The sequence below is a fragment of the Ixodes scapularis genome, unplaced genomic scaffold (assembly GCF_016920785.2).
Source record: "Ixodes scapularis isolate PalLabHiFi unplaced genomic scaffold, ASM1692078v2 PGA_scaffold6__148_contigs__length_123643588, whole genome shotgun sequence".
Taxonomy (NCBI): Eukaryota; Metazoa; Arthropoda; class Arachnida; order Ixodida; family Ixodidae; genus Ixodes; species Ixodes scapularis.
The window spans coordinates 16,696,790-16,717,487 of record NW_024609881.1 but is presented as its reverse complement, the minus strand read 5'-3'; the positions used below and the strand labels follow the sequence as shown (position 1 = coordinate 16,717,487).

General features: G+C 46.5%; 2 protein-coding genes across 2 annotated transcripts in view; one reads left to right on the top strand and one right to left on the bottom strand.

Annotated features, from left to right (window-relative positions):
- Window positions 1-19,329, bottom strand: part of LOC8040389 (protein flightless-1) — a 94,645-nt gene extending 75,316 nt beyond the window's left edge. The window contains exons 1-4 of the mRNA XM_029995004.4: window positions 19,255-19,329; window positions 15,234-15,344; window positions 12,738-12,890; window positions 9,050-9,135 (exon numbers count right to left, since the gene is read on the bottom strand). Of these exons, the coding sequence (XP_029850864.2) occupies window positions 9,050-9,135; window positions 12,738-12,890; window positions 15,234-15,344; window positions 19,255-19,317 (413 nt within the window). The 5' untranslated portion in view covers window positions 19,318-19,329. The remainder of the gene's footprint in view (window positions 1-9,049; window positions 9,136-12,737; window positions 12,891-15,233; window positions 15,345-19,254) is intronic.
- Window positions 19,330-19,593: 264 nt separating this feature from the next.
- On the top strand, window positions 19,594-20,135 carry LOC8024391 (dolichyl-diphosphooligosaccharide--protein glycosyltransferase subunit DAD1). Its single transcript, XM_002405563.4, has one exon. It carries the CDS (start codon window positions 19,718-19,720, stop codon window positions 20,060-20,062), a length of 345 nt encoding a protein of 114 aa, XP_002405607.1. The 5' UTR covers window positions 19,594-19,717; the 3' UTR covers window positions 20,063-20,135.
- Window positions 20,136-20,698: the final 563 nt, after the last annotated feature.

Genomic DNA, 20,698 nt, shown 5'->3' with positions numbered 1-20,698 from the left:
TATTAAGGGTCAGTTTCCCATCATGTCAGTCAGCAAACAAATAATAACAGAAAACTCTGGACAGCTACCGCCATCTATAATTGACGGCGGCAACCAGACAACCGGCTTCCCGGTTGTCTGGTTGCAGCCGTCGCGCATTGATGGCGACAACCTCTCCAGTCTTTGCACTCTGGCTTGCCGACCTGCGGCCGGCCCATAACTTCATTCCCACCATAGTACAGCTTCGCTGGTGTTCCTTCTTCACCAAGGTGGAAAGGCTGAAAGTATTCCTGAGGAATTGCCTCCTCCGTTTGTGTGTGCTAAATCCACAATTTTATTTGTCACTTGTTAACAGCAACCCTCCATTGCTTTTTTGTATTATTTTGCACCCCGCGAAGTTTAAAGCGGTCATCAAATGATATCGGGTTGGAATGTTCATGAATTTTCAGAGGCGTATTCGTCCTAGTCTGACCCAAGTATACTCGCACAGGCCGCCACTGATTCAGAAGTTCCCTTGTCATGGTGGAATTACGAGAATAAAAGGGAACTATATCTTTCAGTATTGCCTTCGCAAAGCTTGACGACGTAATTGGGGGATCGAAACCACCCGCCTGACGACAGTCGAGCGCGGCTCATGGATGAGACACGAGAACTGCGTGAGCACTGTACATCGGCTCGTAACAATCAATGCCTCGGCGGACACCCGGGTAGTGGCTTGTGTCCAACCACTGCGGTGATGAGATTAGCCGAACTCTAAAAATGCCTGGAGCTCCAGCAGGCGTTTTCTTCCTTTCCAACCCCACCACGGGGGCATGATTAACGTTGGCGGCCTCAGATAGGTACCAGGCCAGGAGGCCGCTTCTGGCTCCGAGTTGAGGGGATCAACGATGCTCATATTTCTCTAATTTTTTGGCCACTGCCATTGCCTAAAAAAAAAGAGCAAAGCCAAGTTTATTTAGTTATTAACGTTAGGAAGTGATTTTAAGCAGCGTTATGTGAATGTATAGAAATATTTGTATTGTTCCTTTAAGCAAAATACAGAGGTAGTAGAAACCTTGAGAACGACGCTCGTGTGAGACTTAGGCCGTGTTCCAAAATTTACATGATCTTACTCCAGAATAAGGGTTTTGTTTTCTGGCGTTCCAAAACCTAGCCGCGTCCAGCACTTTTCAATCTGTGATGTCACGTGACATGACCCGCGGGAGTAACTCGGATCCATTTGGGTAAGATTTGGAACACAGCCTTAAAGCGACTGCCAATGTTCGGCTCTCCCCTGAGGTCAATATTTTTTTTTCAGTTTTTCTTTCAAGTATTTTTTTCCGTACAGTTCAAAAATTGGGCAGGCGATCGAACTATAGGGGGCGTTCTTACCCGTTTGTTTCCCCACACCTAGGTGTTTACTCAACACAAGGCCTCTGCACGTGCACACAGGCCTTATGTGCATGCCCATGTCATCTTCTACAATAGAGCGCAAGGCACAGTTTAATGTAAAAAATACTAACAATCGACGAAGCGACGTTAAGTGTCGGATCTATACTCAGAGAATGCGAGCTGGGCCCACTTCGGCTTTTGTGCTGAGCTGGGACCATGCATGCTGCATTGTTCATGCAGGCCGGAGTGGAAACAAAAGAGCCCCCCCCAAGCAGCACAGAGTTGGCCAGTCATCGGCCAGTGGCTGGCTGTGGTCCTTGGCCAAGTGGCCAGACAGTGGCCAGAGATTGGCCGGTGACTGGCCTTTATCTGGCCATTGGCCAATGGCCACTGGCCATCAGCCATCGGCCAAGCATTGGCCAATGAATGGCCACTCTCTGGCCACTGGCCAAAAGACCATCGCCAGACATTGGCCATTGCTTGGCCAAAATCCGTGGTGCTTGTCCTCTTCCTCACCGGAGAAGACGAACTCCAGCCGAACGCTGACGCCGCGCTCGGTTATGTCGGCCGAGCGCTGAGTCATTGTATTTATTGTCCCCATCCGTGTAGTTCTAAAGTTAACCGCTTGGGGCGTCACGGTCGCTCCTCCTCCCCAATAACGAAAACATTTTTGGGTGCTTCAATAATGTAAAATTGGTTGTGCAACATTTGTTTTTGTACTTTCAATAAATACTGTTAAGAAGTAACCCCTGACGTTGATAGCTTGCGAAAAGAAAAAAAAATAGCAGATGCAAAAGAAAATAAAGAAACAAATAGCTGTCGATCCCCTCCTCAACTCGCAATTTGAACAAGCAGCCACGTGATCTGACGCTAATTATATACCGTCAGTGTTCATCATAGCCATGCGCAAGAGTTTAGAAAGCAAAAGCTTGGGTTGGAGCTTCAGATATTGTTAGAGTTGGGCTATTATCATCTTTAATTGAACACAAGCCGTTGCCCGAATGTTCGGCGATGCTGATTGGCATGAACTTGAGCACTCGATTCGGGGCAGGAATGGGCAGTATTTCAAATACTTTGTGTATTTTGCATTTGTGTTTAATTACAAATTGGGTAATGTATTTGACGTGTGTATTTAAATACTAAAGCGTGGGTATCTCAAATACAATTGTAATTAAATACAATTTTGTGGGCGAAAATACATCCCTCAAATTTACTGTCAGGACTCATTTTGATCATCCTAAGACGTGTCCAAAGCTGCTCTTTCTTCACCTCAACGCCAACGGCAACAAACCAAGAAACTCTTCATCTCTTCATACACCAGTCCTGAGGCAGTTCGCGTCTCGCTCACCGCGGGCGCCCGGGCACGCCGGGCGACTGCGGCACTTGCCTCTATTACGTTAAATAAATGTTATTGCCAAAGTTACAATTCTTGTTTTTATGCATGTGGTTGTAAGATATAGTCTCCATCCTTTATTCAGCCATGGGGCTTTTTTCTTTTTCTCCTCCGGCTTTATTTTAAAGGCACTGTCCAGAGCAGGAAGAAAACTACGTTCTGCACTGAATGCAGTGTCTCTCAATCAAGCACAAGCGTTTAGTGACTTTGTGATTACGGTGCTAGTCCAGGGCAAGAATAGTGACGAAATCGACGTTCACAGGCAGATTGGCTAAATAAGTGGCTGTGACAATTTGCGATGCTTTCCAGCCTGATTTCCATTTATATTTTTGCCTGGAACATTTTAAATGCGCGGGGCGTCAGATTTTCTTAACTGGTGCGAGTTGCGACAATAAAAAATTCTCTAGCTAGGGCTGCGCGTCTTGGTCGTCTCGGTTTTTTGTTGGTGTAAACCAGGGGTGGCCAAGCTGCGGCTCGCGAGCCGCATGCAGCTCTTCGCGTATTAAAGTTTGGCTCTCGGCTCCCTCCCCACTCCCCCCATGCATTTCCCCAAAGCAAGAAATGGACCACGTTTTAAATCGAAAGACAGGTTGCGGTTTGGTAGTCTTGTGCTTCTCCTACCTTACGTAGAGTTAGACTGCTTTTGACATGGATAGACTGAAAGCCAGTTCGAGTTTCGATTATTGCTCTGGACTAAAGTTTGTCCCCCCCCCCCCCCCTGCGGCTCTTGGAAGTTTCGTGGTTTTGTTTGCGGCTCTTAGACCGGATCAGCCTGGCCACCCCTGGTCTATACCAAAATGTAATCGACAAAAAAAGCTGCTTGAAGCTCTGTACTTTTTTCACCTATTACGTCCAAGCTGATTACATTTTTTGTGATTATATTTCTATTACGTTACTAGAGCCTCGCACACTAACTCCCGAGTGTGCGATGCAAAATTAAAATGAGATACCCAGAAACCCGTTGCAGGTGCCCTGAAGTCGCTGACGCAAATTTTGAGGAATGTATTTGGAAAAGTATTTGGAGGAGACCAAATACATTTGGTTGTATTTGTATCTTGGAATTAAATGCTTTTTTGGAAATGTAATTAGATTTGTAATGAAATACTTTTTTGACGAAGTATTTTGTATTTGTATTTCGATACAAATATGCATGTATTTTGCCCATCCCTGATTCGGGGCTATGAAAATTGTTTACGTCACGGTGTCACGTGACTCGGTGCAAAATCGTGATATCATGTTACGTCACGCTGTCAACAAGGTTAATACATCTAGTAACTTTCTCAAATTAAATCGACTTGACGCAGTGAGTCACGTGACGTCACAGGGTCCCGTGACATTACTTGACAGCATGTATTGACACCATGACGTCACGTGACAACGTGACACATGATTAATCATAGTGCCAGTACAAAAGCGCCACGAAAACCCACAGTTTACCATACATTGCAATTCTGTATGTGACAATTCGAACAATAGATAGAAATACAGCCGACAATTTCATATTCCCATATGCTCGTTTTGTGATACTAACAAAAACGAAAAAAGAATACCTTGAACCGTTTTGAACCGGTTACCGTTGTATTTTTTTTCGGTTCGGTTCCGGTTCAGTTCCAAGATGGCGGCGAAGATTTCGGTTCGGTTCAGTTCCGGTTCGGCTAAAAATAACGGTTCGGTTCCGGTTTTCGGTTCGGTTCGGTTCCGGTTCGACACCCTGGCCAAGACATTTGTAGTGCTGGATCATGAGGCCTCACTGGAAACATAGGTTTCTAAGTATAGAATAAAACGAAACACAAAAAGGATTGGAACCTCTACAATTCAAACTTGAGGGTTTTATGTATCAAACTAATGGAAGGCATCTAGCACACCCCCCAAGGGGGTGTGCTAGAGTGACGGCACGGGGATCTTTTGAGGTGCAATTGAAACATTGGTTGCATAGCGCCTTCTTAGCAATAAGCCTCCATCATATTGCGAGCACCTCACTTGGGATTCCAACTTCCCAGGAAAAAGAACTCAATCCCAGGCTGCCCCATACATTGACGCTGCTCCGATCGCCTGCTCACCGCTCGGTCGACCACAGGCACGGAGATGTATCTCCTCGGTGCCCGTGGTCTGCTTCGTCTGCCCGCGGTTACGGTTAGCTTTTGCAGCAAACAACCGCATTGCCATGACGATGGCATGGAAACACAGTTGTTTGCCCCATATTTACACGGCGGCACCCATTAACGGAGTCTTCCTATTGGAAGAGACACTGAGGGGACATTTCGTGACCACGCTTTCTTCCGTCACACTTTGCTCCACATTGACCGTTTCATCATGGACAGAGCCATTTTGAGTACTGTGGCGCCATCTAGTGAGCGTCACAGGTTCTGCGGGCATGCCAAGTGGTTAAAAACGTTGGCGAAAGTGCCCTTCGGGACGCCACTCTCGCAATGGGTGTGCTTGTTGGCACTCCGAAGCGTTGGGCATCCGACTTAGGGCGCGTGTTGTGTTCTTGTGTGCCGTGGATGGCATTTTTCAACTCATTGGAAATGCTTCTTGCCCCGCATTAAGGCATCCGCCAGTGCAGCGATGCCGAGAAGTGCAGCACTGAACGCATCACCGATATAAGCCGAAGGCGAGTACTCAAAACATTGTATCAGTTAAAAGCGACTGAATTTCTCTTCAGACTTTTCGTTGTTTTAGATGCAGTACGCCGAGAATATTTTTGGCGTCTCGTGTCGTCCACAACAATGAAATATAATGTGAAAAAGGACGCGTGAAATAAGAGCAGTGCAGGTAACAATCAAAGGGAGCTAGCTCCATCTGGCTTGCAGATGTTCATTAAAGTTTTAATTGAGGTTCCTGCGTCGACGAGCGTGCTTTTTGTCGAGAACTGAAAACAGTGAAGTCGAGATGGGTCTATTGCCGGAGCGAGTTGATCAATGATTCAACGTTTCAAAGTCGATGCAAGAGCATGTTTCAGCAATAGAAATTTAAGTTTTCTTTACAGTTACAGTGATGTGATTGGCCCAAGCCATTTTGGAGCACCTTTTGGAGCAGCCAAAACAGTGTTTTGGAGCAGCAAAAGTGGCCTTTGGTGCAGCCAAAACAGTGTTTTGGAGCAACAAAAGCCACTTTTGGAGCAGCCAAAACAGTGTTTCGGTGCAGAAAAAGTGGCCTTTGGAGCAGATATTCTTAGAAAAATAAATATTTGTTTTAAGTGCTGGACAAACGAAGGGCAGTTTGTGTTGTGTTTTGACGTATTGTGACGGAACTCGCGGCTTGTGTTTTTACTGCTGAGACATCCCACAAGTATACAGTGCTGCAAGCGTTGCCGAGCAATTCGGAAAAAAACACCTGCCACCGTTTTACTGGCTCCCGACGTGCCAGATTTTTATAAAAAGTAAGCAAACGTAAAACAATGGATTGCAAGCATCCCGGATGGTGCCTCTTTCGTGCAATCATGTTCACATGCATGTGAGGGCAACCTCGGCGGGCTTGCGATTGCGCGTGCATCGTCGCGCGCCCGGAGGCAACGGCTGCTCAATCGAAACCGAAGCCATGCAACTTCACTCCGTCGCCAACTGGTTTCCAAAATAGTATGCAAAATGTAACTGCCCAGCACACAACAATAAACAGTCCAGCGGTGCGTGCTTGCCAGACCGGCAGGTGAAATACAGGCTAAACGCACAGAAAAAAAGAACCTGGGCGCATCGGTGTATGACATCGCGAGCCAGGGTCAAAACGTTCTTGGAACGCTTTGTGCAATGACTGAACTCGTAACAAACAAGCGCGCTGTACGGGTTCAGCGTGCAAACATTGTCTTCTTTGCTTTAGCTCACTTCAGCAACTTTCTGTCACGGCAGACTTCTTAACGTACCGGGGTCCCTCTTGAAAGAAAGCCCACCGAGAGAAACCTAAATAATCAATACTGAGCCAGGCAATGTTTGAGTTAAATAGAGATTTTTGTAGCAGCGTATCATTCTAAAAAGAACAGTAATGTCGATGCGTTTCAGTTTAGAAAGCGCCATATCTGCAGCGATGTGGAGAGACACTCTCAGCACACTAACGTCGGAGCGTCCACACTCACCCACGTCTATCCTTGAAATTTTTTTTAAAAAGACGCGAAACAAGATTTTAGGGACGACGAGAGCGCGAAACGCGAGACGGCGGGAAAGGCCATGCAAGACCGGATAGACGATGTGTCGGGCGGCCGCTTGCGCTACCTAGCTCACGCATGCTCAATTACGGTTATCAGTTTAGTTTCGGTTTTGAAAGGGTTCTTTGGCGCAAGCTTGGCGCAGATTACCCATATTTTGGCAAAATGTAGCAGGATGTAGCAGGATGTAGCAGGGTTAGCCCCTTGGCGCAGTTTGGCGCAATTGGCGCAGCAATCACATCACTGCAGTTACGCTATGTATGAATTTTCAAAATAAGTAGGATCCAGTCGCGTTGTGACGGTCAAGTTCACGGCTCTCTGGTATCGCGCAAGAGATTGCGATTCAGGAAAACCAATAGAACTTTTCGACGACTTCAAGCCACACCCGGTGGCAGAAATGAGCCTTCAACTAAGCGTTGTAGACGATGAAATCGAGCCAATGCCACCACGGAAAAATGTCACCATTAAGATACGTTAAGTTACGAAAAGTTACAAGCTGAAACTGCCATTTTTTCGAGAAAAATTGCATGCGCCTTGCACGCGTTGCCCATATTAATTGATGGTACAGAGTTGAGTTTGGTGAGGGCTCCATTCACAAAATGTTCAGAGCACACTCGAGAGGATGGCGTCGGGGAAAAAGTCTTTTCGGATTACGGATGCATTCACTGCCGCCGGAGGTCTTGGCCATTTGCAAAGCAATCGAGTTTGAAGACACGGCAGCCGCAGTTGCCTTGTCGGATCCCGTGTGCTTAACGGATGTCCTCCGATAACGTTCTGCGCTTTCAGTTATTATTCGTGCAGCTTATTGCCAAACAATGGTGTTCCTATGATCAGGGGATTGTCGTCAATGAAAGCAATAGCTCTAATTAAACCTGGAAGTAAAGAAATGAAGGAAACCGCAAAGAAAACAAGTGAACTTGGAGCAACACACAAGACAAAGGCCGGGTCTTCCGCTCGTTTCGAACTAACCAGTTAGGGGGAAAGCATCGCTAACCCTTTCCGCTTTTCTCTCTTGCCATCTTTCAAAAAAAAGGTCTATATATGGAGAATATTTGTGCGACCTTCTGCACATTAAAAAAAAACCTAAAAAAACTTTTTTTTTTTTAAATTCTAGTAAGGACAGACGCGTGTAAAAAAATTAACTGTATGCAAAATTTTTTTGTTTTTAGAGCAATACTGACAACGCGAGATGTCTGTCCCAACCAGACTGTTTAAATTAATTCTTTTTCTTTTCAGATTTTTTTTTTTTTAAGGGGACTTGGCCAGGGGAAACAATTTTTTTTTTTTTTATTTGCGATGTGGAAATCATATTTTTACAGTTTATACTGTTCAATCTCCCCTTTATGAATTCGGTATTAGATATAATATAGCGTGTTTTCTTTTGTTTTTTTAGGTTCTCGATGCAATGTGCATGCAGATAAAACAATGTTCTTGTGCACACGTGAGGCATGGCTGCACATTTAGAAAAGCCTAATAAAATAAATCAATTTGCTCCTTTTAAACCACAAAGTACACTGAACAGCAAAAATAATGTAACACTTGTTTCATTTAATATAATTAAAAAATAGGAAAAATGCTATTTCAGCTGGCTAACAAACAATTCTTAAATTTTTCATAAATATATAAAAAAAGAAAACATTCCTACCAAACCTAGATGTATATGCATGCCAAATTTGGTTGTGATAGGGGAATATTAAGAACAGAAATTCTTGCAACAGTGAAGATGCACCAAAATTTTATAAAAACAAAAAAAGGATCAGAATGTTACCACAGATGTGTAGCAATACTCTTCTGCGGTGCGAAAAATAACATTTGTTAATCAATTTGTGATAAATTGAAAATACAAAAGACTGCAACGGAGAGAGGATGGCTAGGCCTACTTTTCAATGTAAATAAGATGGCGGGCAACGTCGTAACTCGAGGAAACAAGCTCAGATAAAATGGCTCAAATTCGTGCCGTTCTGGGTTGCCTGGAGGTCTTCAAACGCTCATCTGACTAATTTAGCGATCATAACCGGCACTAATTATTTTTATACATCAAATATGAAGTATAAAAAGTAATGAAACACCACAAAACCCAAAATCAAATTTTTTTAAAAATACTGCCAGTTTTTGATATGGAGCATTTTTGCCCTTAAAGCCTCCTTGTGCACAGGCCTGTCGCCCACCTGTTGTAGCCCAGGTTGAGCACCAGGATTCCCCGTGCACGCTCCAGGTCTGTCGGCACCTCCCGCAGGTCGTTGTGGCTTAGGTCCTGCCACGGAGAGATGCGCCACACGGACATTATCGAACTGGAGCTTTCAAAATCGAGTTGAAACCTTTTTAAGGCATTTCACGTCATTCGAAATCTCAAACCCATCGGGCCGACAGATTTCGTCTGCTTTATACACCTTTCCAAAAAAATGCTCCTAGGCCGCCGCCATGTTGCTGATGCTGATGCGGCTGGTGCGACTCATGCACCCTCTATCAGCTAGGAATTTTCTGCCAGTCCCTTGGACTGTGGAAACCCGCTCAGCGCAATTCTCTATCTATGTTTTGCGGCTTCACATTCAATGTTTTCTGGCCCCTCTTGAAACTTTCCACTTAATTTTTCTTATGCGTGCTGCGCAATCTTTCATAAGTTATCTTCCACTGTGAAGAATAAGACTGGTAAGTGCCTACCATTCAAGCGTTTCTGCTCAACATTCACAGGAAACGAAGGAGGGGAGGGACGTCGAACGGCCCTCGACGCGATTTTGCGAGCAATGACAACTGTTCTCCCCCCTCCCAGAGATAATCCATGTAGAGCCATTCTCAGTCATAGCCAGAAATAGTTGTTCCGGTTGGAGTCAGTCGCACCCGTTCCTTTGCCTAAGTGCTAATGTGAAAAAAGCAAGCTCTCCCCAAAACGTGCCCCAAAACGAAGTCATCTTGGTTCTGTCCGATCCTCAAGATGCGAATGTCGTTGAATGTGACTGCGTTATTTGATGTCTTTCTCAAATAAATTTTTTTTCGGATAACGCTGCATCGTGTGGTACGTACAATATATTGTTTCAATGTTAAAACTTGTATTTTAACATTGAAACCCGTATCCTGTCGATCGGTAAACACATTATTGGGAGCGTGAAAAATGCGCGCCTTTGGCTATCTTCTTTTGTAAATTATTCTCGACAGCTAAACGCTTTGTCATTTGACATGCGGCTATGGGGCAGCGCCATCAAAACTTATCGTAAAAAAAAAGACAACATTCCAGTTGCATTTGTTCTGTCGCGCGCATACCCAACAAAAATAGCCTATAGTCGGTGACACGTCAAGAACGAAGTGGAAGCTCCTCCCATCTCTTTCCACTTTATCAGAGCAAATAATGGAGAGGAGGCAAAATCCTGTCCAGTATTCGCTCTGCTAAAGTGGAAAGATGCGGAGCAGCTTCGACTTTGTTCTCGACTTGTCACCGACTATAGACCTTTCCAGCGGCAGTCTCGAACGAAGCGATTTACAGCGCGCGTCTCTGGTTTTGAGAGTGTACGTCAGTGTTGCCCGACTGCGCTGAGCTGTGGAGTTTCTCGTCCGTGAGCTGTGGCAGCCTGCGTAGGCGCAATTCCGGACACTGGCAGCGACTGAATTGCCGCGTTTTCTTTTTTTATTTCGTGTTCTGTGGCGAACATAATTTATAGAGGTATTTAAAAAGCAGTACTCTATTTTTGGGAACGAAAACAAAGAAATGAAAGCTGTTTTGGTGAGTCTGTGCGTGACAGAACAAATGCAACTGGAATGTTTGTTTTATTTTATGTTCATCGTTTTACGGCACCTTACACTCAGACTTGCCAATCTATATACGTCAAAATATTTGACCACACAATATATCCGAACTGCAAGGATATTCCCCGCCCACAACCTGAAATTCAATGAGTCTGATCAATCGAACAACATATATTGTACGCACCCCACGGTGCCGCGTTATCCGAACAGGATTTGAGAAAGGTCTCAAATAACACAGCGTATATAATATACAGTGTCAACGATAGTCACTTCACGACAATCGGACAGAATCCGGCGTGTTTTGGGGAACATGTAGAAGAGAGCAGCTGTTTTGCACAGCTTCAAAGCAAATGAACGAACGTGTCTATTCTGTCGCCACATCCCGGACCGGACCCTATCAGCTATTTTTCGCGAAGACCCGGAACACACCCGGGAAGGCTTTTTGGAGATTATCTCAACGGAAATAATCCCCCAAGAACGTCGAACTGCCTGCGCCGCGGGCTGCTTGACGTTCGCTCTCTTCGTTCGTTTCCTGCGAAGGCCGAGCAAGTTACGAGCCCTGGTAATCCCTGGTTCTCACAGTGGAAGATAACATACAAAGGGTAAGCATCCTAAACAGGCGAATAAAGTAAAAACTTCCAAGAAAAGCCGGCGAACTCCGAATGCAAAATGCAGGTGGGGAGTCACGCTGACCGGGTTTCCACAGCTCAGGCGGGCGCCAGAAATTTCTTGCTGATAGGGGTCGCTCGATTCGCAAAATGGCGGCGGCCGGAGCGCTCTTTTTGGAAAGGTCTATAGTTTTGTTTTTTGCTTTTTCTGTTTTTTCAGGTGTGGCAAAATGCTTTCTCAATGTCCTCGGGAAAAGACATACACCATGAAACACAAAATACAACGGGAAAAGATGAAAATTTGGGCGCCAGCAGTGTTTGAAACTGCGCCTATCGATATCACAGTCCACACAGTTAGCAGAGACGCCGGTGAGAGTCTAGCCTCAAAATCCAGTGACTGGGCTCGAAAACGGTCTGCTGCCGCTAGGGCCGAGTGTTTTTTTGGAAAGGTGTATAGGCACTCTGGCTCTATGCACTGGAACCCTTCAGATGTGTGCATCTTTTATGCATCACACGTGCTCGACAGATGGAGCCGAATGGCGCCAGCAACGGGCGAAAACGTGCTCCATTTTCCCACTGAAATTTCCAGAAAATCACTTATAAATTTTTGATGAAATACTGGTTAGTTTTGAAACTGTGGCGTCTGGTTCGGACCGCTTGCACCACATTTGTGCGGAGAACGAGCGCCTCGCTATGCATTGTTTATTTCTGCAGTGGAAAAAAAAAAAAACGTAAATGTTTTTTGGGGGACACCGTGTATTTATAAGCTCGAAAAATCTATCAATGCCATAATGCAAATAACACAAACAAATAGATGCTCGCAGATGAAAATGCGAGAAGCGGAACAACACAGTTAATGAAACCACAAAATCTCGCGAGGTCATCACTCGGGGCCCAAAGTCCGCTCGTCTTGGCTCGGATCGTTCCACGGCAACCCGACAGGTGGCGCCGGCGTGTTCTCTAGGGAGCCTAGATTTAAGAGAGGGAGCAAATCGGACCACCGAGAGCATCCGCAATTTAATAGCGGCCCCTTCCTGCACATCGGGTGCTTGCGAGCGGGTGCGAGTGGTCGCTTGGGGAAGGGGAGAGCGGGCGGAGAGGCCGGCTGAGTGTAGGGCTGTGGACGCCCGCAAACATCATCCGCTTCTGCTTACGGTACTTCCCGCAGCTTGTATCGCAAACGCGGCCCATAAACCACGTGACTTGATCGAGCGGCCAGAAACCCCCCTTAATAGAGGCACACTAGTCTTCTCTCGTCGCAAGCAGTCACAAGCGGTTGCAAAGCAGTCGATCATGCCCGAATGCAAACGCGCGAACCGGCCTTCAGACGGCGCACGACGGAGTGCGGTGTAGAACGAGACCGAAGGGCGCAGCGTGGCTGACGTCGAACGCCGACGACGTCGAGCCACAAAGGGACCTTCGAAGTCCTACGTCGCATCGTACGCCCCGTGGCAAACCAACGTAACTTAGTAAAAAAAAAAAGAAGCGTGGGCGGCGGCGTGTGTCTCACCACGACGGAGAGGTCCTCGAGGTCGAATATCTCCGGGGGCACCCCCGAGTTCTTGAGGCGGTTGTGGCGGCAGTTGAGGGAGCGCAGGCACGGCAGGGTGGGCACCTCCCCATGCAGCGTCACCAGGCTGTTGCGTACCAGCGAGAGGCTTTCCTGCAGACACGGGGGCACAGAGCACGGCAAACCGTAAGCACCACATCCGCAATCTCGAGATAAAGATGGAAGAAGAGAGCGAAGGAGGAGCGGAGAAAAAAAGATGGGTCAGGCACGTTCGTTTCGCGCCGACGAGATGAAGTTGCTCGGGTGCTCGTTGACCTTCTTTGAGATTTTACGACTCGCGACGCCAATGTTTTTGTGAGAAATAGAACTAGAAAGACTCTATACACAGACTTTGGAAGTGACGGTTTCCTGCTTTTTCGTGTATATATCAAAATGTCGCCAACAATACGGTCTTGTCCGGACCGCCAATGTTTGCATCTGTGTCCCGCCGTTCCGAAATGGTCAAAACGTGTGGGACCTTTCCCTTTAATCGTTATATTTACTCTATGTGCAGAAAGAGCCGCGCACGTGGAGGGCGGGGGGGTTGTTGCTTGTAGCGACGGAAATGTTCGAGACGAGAGCGCTGCCACATTGAATGAATGAATCATTCACTGATTGAAGAAAGGCGTCTCCAGCAAAGGCCGCGGGGTCACCATAGGTATCAATGGACCATTTCAGAAGAGTGCTCTCACATTGAATGATGATGATGATGATGATAAATTGATTGACCGACTGATTGGAGAAAGGCAGTGTCTCTTGCAAAGGCTGACCTTTCGAACTAATCGACCAGAGTGTACTCGTCTCAATAAATAGAAGAATGACCGTTTGATTGACTAATTGATCGGGGGAAGGCAGGGCACCTCCTGCAAAAGCCACACGCTGTCACCTTTTGTACCAATGGACCATTCAGTTGGGTGCTCCAATCCTGGGAACTAGAAGGGCGACTGACCGAGTGAATGGGGGAACTTTCCCCCCAAATTTAGCGAGAGGAGAAAGTTACATCTTGTCCGCAACATTATGTCTCCTTTCGGGATCATCCCCGAGCCAAAAAACGTATTTATGTTAACACCCAAACCAACAAAAAAGGATTACCTCTTGCAGATGGATAATCCATCCAGTGTGGCTTGCTGGAAATGTAACAGAAAGTGTGCCTCGACCGGGCACAGAAGCTCAACAATAGAGGCATGCTACTGACGAGTAGAAGAGGGAGACAGGACAGAGCACTACTATCAATTGACGCTTAATGCTACAGAAAGAAAAAGAAAAAAATTAATATATATACTGCTACCTATAAAAAAAAAAGAAAAAGGGAACCCAAACCTCAGCTACGCCTGCGATTGGTCCATTTTACACTATTATAGAAGAAAATCTCTAGAGTTCCACAGCTTTACCTAATGCACTATAGAAAAATTTAAATAAATTTAGTCGAAGTTATAATTTTTTCCGACAGTAACTATGAAAAAAAAAAAAAATTAAGAAAGAAGATGATCCGTAAAGGAATTAGCTAAAGATTCAAAAGGATTAAGGCACTTCAAGAAAGAAGACTACTGTAGTAAGGTTCTTTTTGTGTTAAAGCCACGGACGGCGCACCGACGCAGGCAACACCACGAAACATGATGACTTGCGCCTCGTAGAGCACTCTAGTTCTCTTATCACCGTAGAGCCTTAGTATTTTGGTGTGGCTAAGCAGATGCGAGCATTTGCAATCCTTTCCCTCCCCTTAAGGTGACGACTTCAGTGTTAGGGCATGTTCCCATAATCTGTTAAACAACGCCCCGTCTCTCAAAATAACAGCGCAAATATGGAGTTGCACACGAACACACATCACCACTGGCCACACAAACAATTACACTTAGTGACACAATCACAGCAGACAAAATACCCACACAGCGCTGATTCACAACTCACGAGTCAGCGCTGTGGTGACGTGTGTTTGTAACTCCATACTTGCGCTGTTATTTTGAGACATGGATAACCAACTCACCCAAGCCGCCGTTATGTTGCCCTGTCTCTGTCCCGCCTTCCTCTTCTACTTTTCCTTGCCGTGTTGCGCCATCTAATTCATAATCTGCTATAGCGACCAGCCCACCAGATGATCTTGATGCATTCTACTGCCACGTGTGTAGCGGAGTTGGCTTTGCACGTCGCTGTCACGAGAAGGTAGTGGGTTCAAACCCCACCAGCCCAGTTCTTTCTTTTGCTATCTCTCATGGAAAGTTCTAGTTTATTTCTGTTTGTAGTCACGTGTTCTTGTTTGAAACCTTCTTGAACACAGCAGGGGTATAAAAGAAGCAGTAGTGCAATGCTCCGGGTCAGTCTCCTCTCGTCGCCTCGCAGGATGCACGGTACTTTTATCTCTTTAAGTTGCTAGCGCAAGTCTACCCCATTAAACATTCACTTTTAGTTCTAAATTCAGCCGCTCTTTTTTATTTGTGACGCTACAACTTTGGCACTCACCAGTTTCTTTAGGTTCTGAAGTTCGTCAGGTATCCAGTCGATATTGGTCCTGTTCAGCTTGAGCCATCTGAGGCCTGTCATGTCACCCACAGCCTTGGGGAAATATTCCTCCTGCGCAACCCAAAGAAACAGAAAGCATCGCAGTTTGCGCACACTTGGTACGGCTTTATGTCTTCCAGTCCAGATTAAATGAGCACTTTCTTGCCGCCGACATAGTCAATGAAGAGGCCACTTCCCGAAACATGATGAAAACACGACGCTGAACCACACACGTCAATAACCGAATGGCAGCATGGCCGCCAGATGTACTTTCAGATACTTTCGGCTTAAAGCTTGGATTAGATTGGGGTCTGTGGCTTTTCTATTTGTTACTAAATTTAGTAGCTCTAATTGGATCTAACCTTGTGTCGTGCACTTAATCCAATCCAATCCAAGGCCTTAGACTGGATTTGTCGGCTGTTCCCTTTGCATCGGGTAGCACATTACACTCGGTGAGCAGAGCATGTGCTCCGCTCTAAGCAGAATGTATTGCCTAATCTTCTGCCCCCAGTCCTCAAGTCTTTGCTCAGGGCGCTCGATGGCGTTTCTTGCTCATTTGTCCTGACTGGGCTCGCTTTTTGACAATATCCCGGACAATTCCCTGATTTTTCCCGGTAATTAAAATTTTTCTGACAATTCCCGGTTTTCCCGGTCGCTAGACACCCTGACAATGGAGGCGCTCAATAGCACTTTTAAGAAAAGGTTTACTCTGATTTAAAAAAAACATACTTGCTCATCTTGATAGCCTGTGCATCATACCTCCCGTGGCCAGACAGCGAGACCGCGTGACAGCACACCGGTAGCATGCAGTCACAAATGACAGCGGAAAATAGTAGGAAAATCGGGAAAAGACCACGTATCATAGGTAGAAAAGGGTAATACAGCTGAAATCTTTGAATCCGGCGGTTGCTTGCGCCAACCTGAGCCCGCGCCGTTTACATTACTACGAGGAGATTGAATGTTGCCAACCAAGCTCTCGTTTTCCGCTAAATCTAGTGTCGCCACAAACTTTTTTTTTTTGTTTTTGAGTTACTTTGGCGCAAAGTGGCGCAATTTAAACCGATATCGCGTTTTTGGCGCAAGTAGGTGCAGAAATTCCTGTTTGTATTAAAATGGCGCAATTGGCGCAGATGTCACACCCCTGCTCAAGGCTTGGATTGGAGTCTGCGGCTTTCCCATTCGTTACTAAATCTAGTAGCTCTATACTGGATCTAGTTTAGTGTCACACCCTCAATCCAATCCAATCCATGGCTTCGACTGGATTTGTCGATTCTCTTTGCATCGGGTAGCACACTCTACATCAGGGGAGCACAGCCCGCGCCTCACTCTAAGCAGTATTTATTGCCTCTATCTCTGCCCCCAAGTCCTGAAGTCTTTGCTCAGGGCCCTCGATGATGTCTCCGGCTCATTTTCCCTGACTGGGCTCGCTTTTTGACAATTTCCCTGATTTTTCCCGGTAATTAAAATTTCCCCGACAATTCCCGGTTTTCCCGGTCGCTAGACACCCTGTTACAACTTTTTCTTTGTGCGATAAAGCCAGTCTTTGGAGAGCTGTCCGCTGGCACTGTCGTCATCCTCCATTCGCACTTCATTTCGTTGTGCTTCTTGCACAAGTTCTTCTGCCTCCAACTGGAGACTTTCAATACTGATGTCTCCAATTGACGACATGACTGTTCGGGTTAGCGTTGTGGCTTCGGTGAGATTCCCTGTCGAAGTCTGTAAGCACCTGCTCAATGGAGCAAGTGGGGCTAGAAGAGTCGACAACAAGACAATGATAAAGACGACTCATTTTTTATCGGAAGAGGAGGAGAAGTTTCCCAGCGCCAGAAAAACAGTCTCCAGCGTCGTTTAGATATGCTTCAGTGCAATACAAATGGACGCATAATGCTGGATTATGACCTTCACACTGCCATCATAAGAAAACCACAGAGTCCCCCCAGGTTGCACGAGTTTGTGGGATAGCCTATTTAAGCGCCTTTCAAAAGAGAGAGCCTCTTGTGGCTTCCCTTAAAGTTCAATGCACTTAGGGCTCTTTTGATCAGAGGGGTTTGCCTGCAGCAGCGAACGAGAGCAAGCTGGCGTGGGTAGCTGCGACAGTGTAAGAAGAGCAAGTCTGGTGGGTACCCTTTGAGTCGCGCCTGCACGCCACTCACTCATTCACGTCTCACGTTCATTTCCTTTCAGGGTATCCCAATATTCGTAAAACCTATCATAAGCGGAGGTACAAAACTACACGCTTGATTTTGCAAGACTCAATGGCTGACATCCATAGCAACCTCGTGGCGTCACGTAACGCAAAGGATCGTCAGATAGTGGGGATCATAGGCGTGACTGCCTTGTATTTTGTTTTTTATTATATGGTCCGTTAGGCTGAACGACGTTTGAATGCATTCCTTGTGATGTGATCCCCGAGCACGAGTGCGAGAAATTGTGTGTTTTACCGGGATATTATCAGAAAATTATCATGAGCTCCAGAGAAACCATTCACGAGTTCCACGCACTGAAAGATCATTCCCAATATAATTTTTCAAGCTCGTTGTATTTTACCAACATTCAACAGCAGCCATAAAGCTTGCCTAAAAGGGTTACCGAAAAGCGGCGGACCGCTGTTATGACTATTCGGCGTGATCTCCGTTGCAGCCGATCTCAGGGTTTTCAAATACTTAATTTCCAATCAGTATAAAATTTGGGCGGGAGATACATGAAGAAGAGTTTGCGGTTGTTTTATAAAATTTGGGCGGGAGATACATGAAGAAGAGTTTGCGGTTGTTTTATAAAATTTGGGCGGGAGATACATGAAGAAGAGTTTGCGGTTGTTTTTGTGCAGTAGAGAGGGCAATAGTTCGCAATTGATTTATTTTCGTTTGCAAGTGACGGGCATGTGCAGGGAAGTTACGGCTCGTTTTTTTGTAGCAGTAGTATTTATTTGCCCTCATGAACGCAGGCGTCACAGAAAGGCACGTAGCCCGTACACCAAGTGACTGCGAGGCTCGACCTGATGTGACAAAGAGCAAGTTGCTGGCAAACCAAACACCCTTCGGGCTTGCACTAACCAAATATTGATTACGCTGCACCGGTTCTGAAACGGTTTCCTAAAACTGAGCCCACACTGGCAGGATTCGAGTGGCGGGGTATGTATCTGTGCATTCGGTCGCTACCCGAAGCTCCGCCAAAGGTGCCTATGGGAACCGAAACTTGGTCTTTAACTAGCACCGAGAGTGCTTTGCCGCGCGCCTCACCGTCAGGAACGTTTCGAGTTTTCAAGATGCACAAAGCTATATTTTCTCGCTAGCCTCGATTCGAGATTGTGGTTCTTTCCTCACAATGTTTTGTTGGTCTCTTGAAGTGACCACATAAATTGGCTTCTCAACTTGTTTTGCTATTATTTACTACTGAGATGCCCGAAGGTGGTGGACTCGTTATTAGAAAGTATGAAGACATTACTCCCCTGGAATAAAAAGGAAAATAAAATTTTTTTTCTCAGATGGAGACAAATTGGAAGGGGAGGAAAAGGGGAGGCGGGTCAAACTTTGTGTAAGGGAGGTGAGGGTGTGAGGCGCGTATATTTGGGGGGGGGGGGGGGGGGGGGGGAGTGGGTTGTCAGCCTCTCTGAGTGTGTGTGTGTTTGTGCGTGTGTGGGGGGGAGGGAGGGGGTATAAATCCCTGTCAGTGCAATCGCTCATTTGATCGCTATCGAAGTTCTATCCAGGTAGTTTGCGCCCACCCTTGCTCTGCTCTCTGCCAGGTGGGTCGGAGTTTTCATGATTCGGTTTTTGTCACCCATCCGATTAAGCAGGGAAGGCTGTCCATTTATTTGTCGGCTTCCTCGGGCGAACCCCGAGACGAGTTTAGGAGCTGGCGGTGCGACGGTTGGGGGCGAACTGCGGGGCGTTAGCTCGGATCCCCACCCTGTCACTCGGGCTGTTCCGATGACTGTTGGAGAAACTCTCAAGAACTACCGAGAGGTCAAGAGCTGTCTCACCTGGAAGTCATTGCGGGTTAGATCGATGCCCCGAACGAAAGGCAGCACACCCGTTGCCGCCATCTTGCTGTGTCTTTTTTCGGTTTTCGGTTTTGTTTTGCATAAAGGAATAGACAAATAAAATTGGGCGGAAGCTTGCGCTACCTAGCACAAAAGCAAACTGCACCGTCTCCCTTCTCCACATATTGTAAAAATTCAAAGTTTGTAAAGTTATTTATTTATTTATTTTTGGTTTTTAATTTTTATATTACTTGCGGGAAAACGCACCAATGTTGATTTCTCAACTTGTTGATTGTGATTGCGAAGTGTTTTTAGTAAACTTCCAAGCCACCTGGGAAGCCAATCCGATCCAAGCCTCATCAGCGTCGTCGTGTCCAACGCTGCAAAAGAAGCCGGCACATCGCCCACCGTACGAGCGGCACAAGCTTAGGAAAGAACCCGCCAGCGTAAACGAAACCAAAAAATGGGTTCTACGAGCTTCTGGGACGTGGTGAAGCGCTTCTCGGAGGAGTACACCACGAGCACGCCCAAGAAGATGAAGATCATCGACGCGTACCTGCTGTACGTGCTTCTCACGGGAGTGGTGCAGTTCGTGTACTGCTGCATCGCCGGCACGTTCCCGTTCAACTCGTTCCTGTCGGGCTTCATCACCTGCGTGGCGTCCTTCGTGCTGGGCGTCTGCCTGCGCCTCCAGGCCAACCCGCTGAACAAGGGACAGTTCTTCGGCATCAGCTCGGAACGGGCGTACGCCGACTTTATCTTCGCACACGTCGTCTTGCATCTCGTCGTCATCAACTTCATTGGCTAGGTCGGGGGCACTCTGGCTCGACCCTAGCGGCACAAGCCTGCTACCTTCGTTATTCTCAACTGTTCCCAATAAAGAAAAAAAAAAGGGGGTAAGCTTGCAGTCGCCGTTTTTGTCTTATCCCTAATCCGTTCGATGCGAATCGCGGCCAAACTGTCGATGTGGCGGTTGGCGCCGCCATATCGGTAGTAGATTTGGCTGTCTACACGGCAAAAAAGAAACCTTGTACGATTTTTAAAAGTCAAGTTCGTTTCGGCGCGCGCGTACGATTTCAGCGAGGACATGAACCGGGCGCAGGACGGAACGACTTTCCTCCTCAATCTCCCTTCTCGTTTTTGGAAGGTTCGGAACTGACCGGGGCTAAGTCGGCTAAGTGACTGCGTACTGAGACCAAAACACTTTGACTTCATCACTTTCCCCCTCTACAAAAATCGGTTCAAAGCGGACCAGGGAGGCTATGTTCGACAAATGTTTCGTTTCTCCTAAAAAGACAGAAGTGACGTAAGGGATGATATCGCGTCTGATCGGCTAGAGGCTCCAATGACGAAAGTTCCCTCTTACGTCATTTGAGCCTCTAGCCAATCAGACGCGATATAGTCACTTCCGTTTCTTTTTAGGAGAAACGAAACATTTGTCGAA

What these genes read in the sequence shown, in the direction of transcription:
- LOC8024391 (XM_002405563.4), top strand. Translation starts at nt 19,718, where the DNA reads ATGGGTTCTACGAGCTTCTGGGACGTGGTGAAGCGCTTCTCGGAGGAG.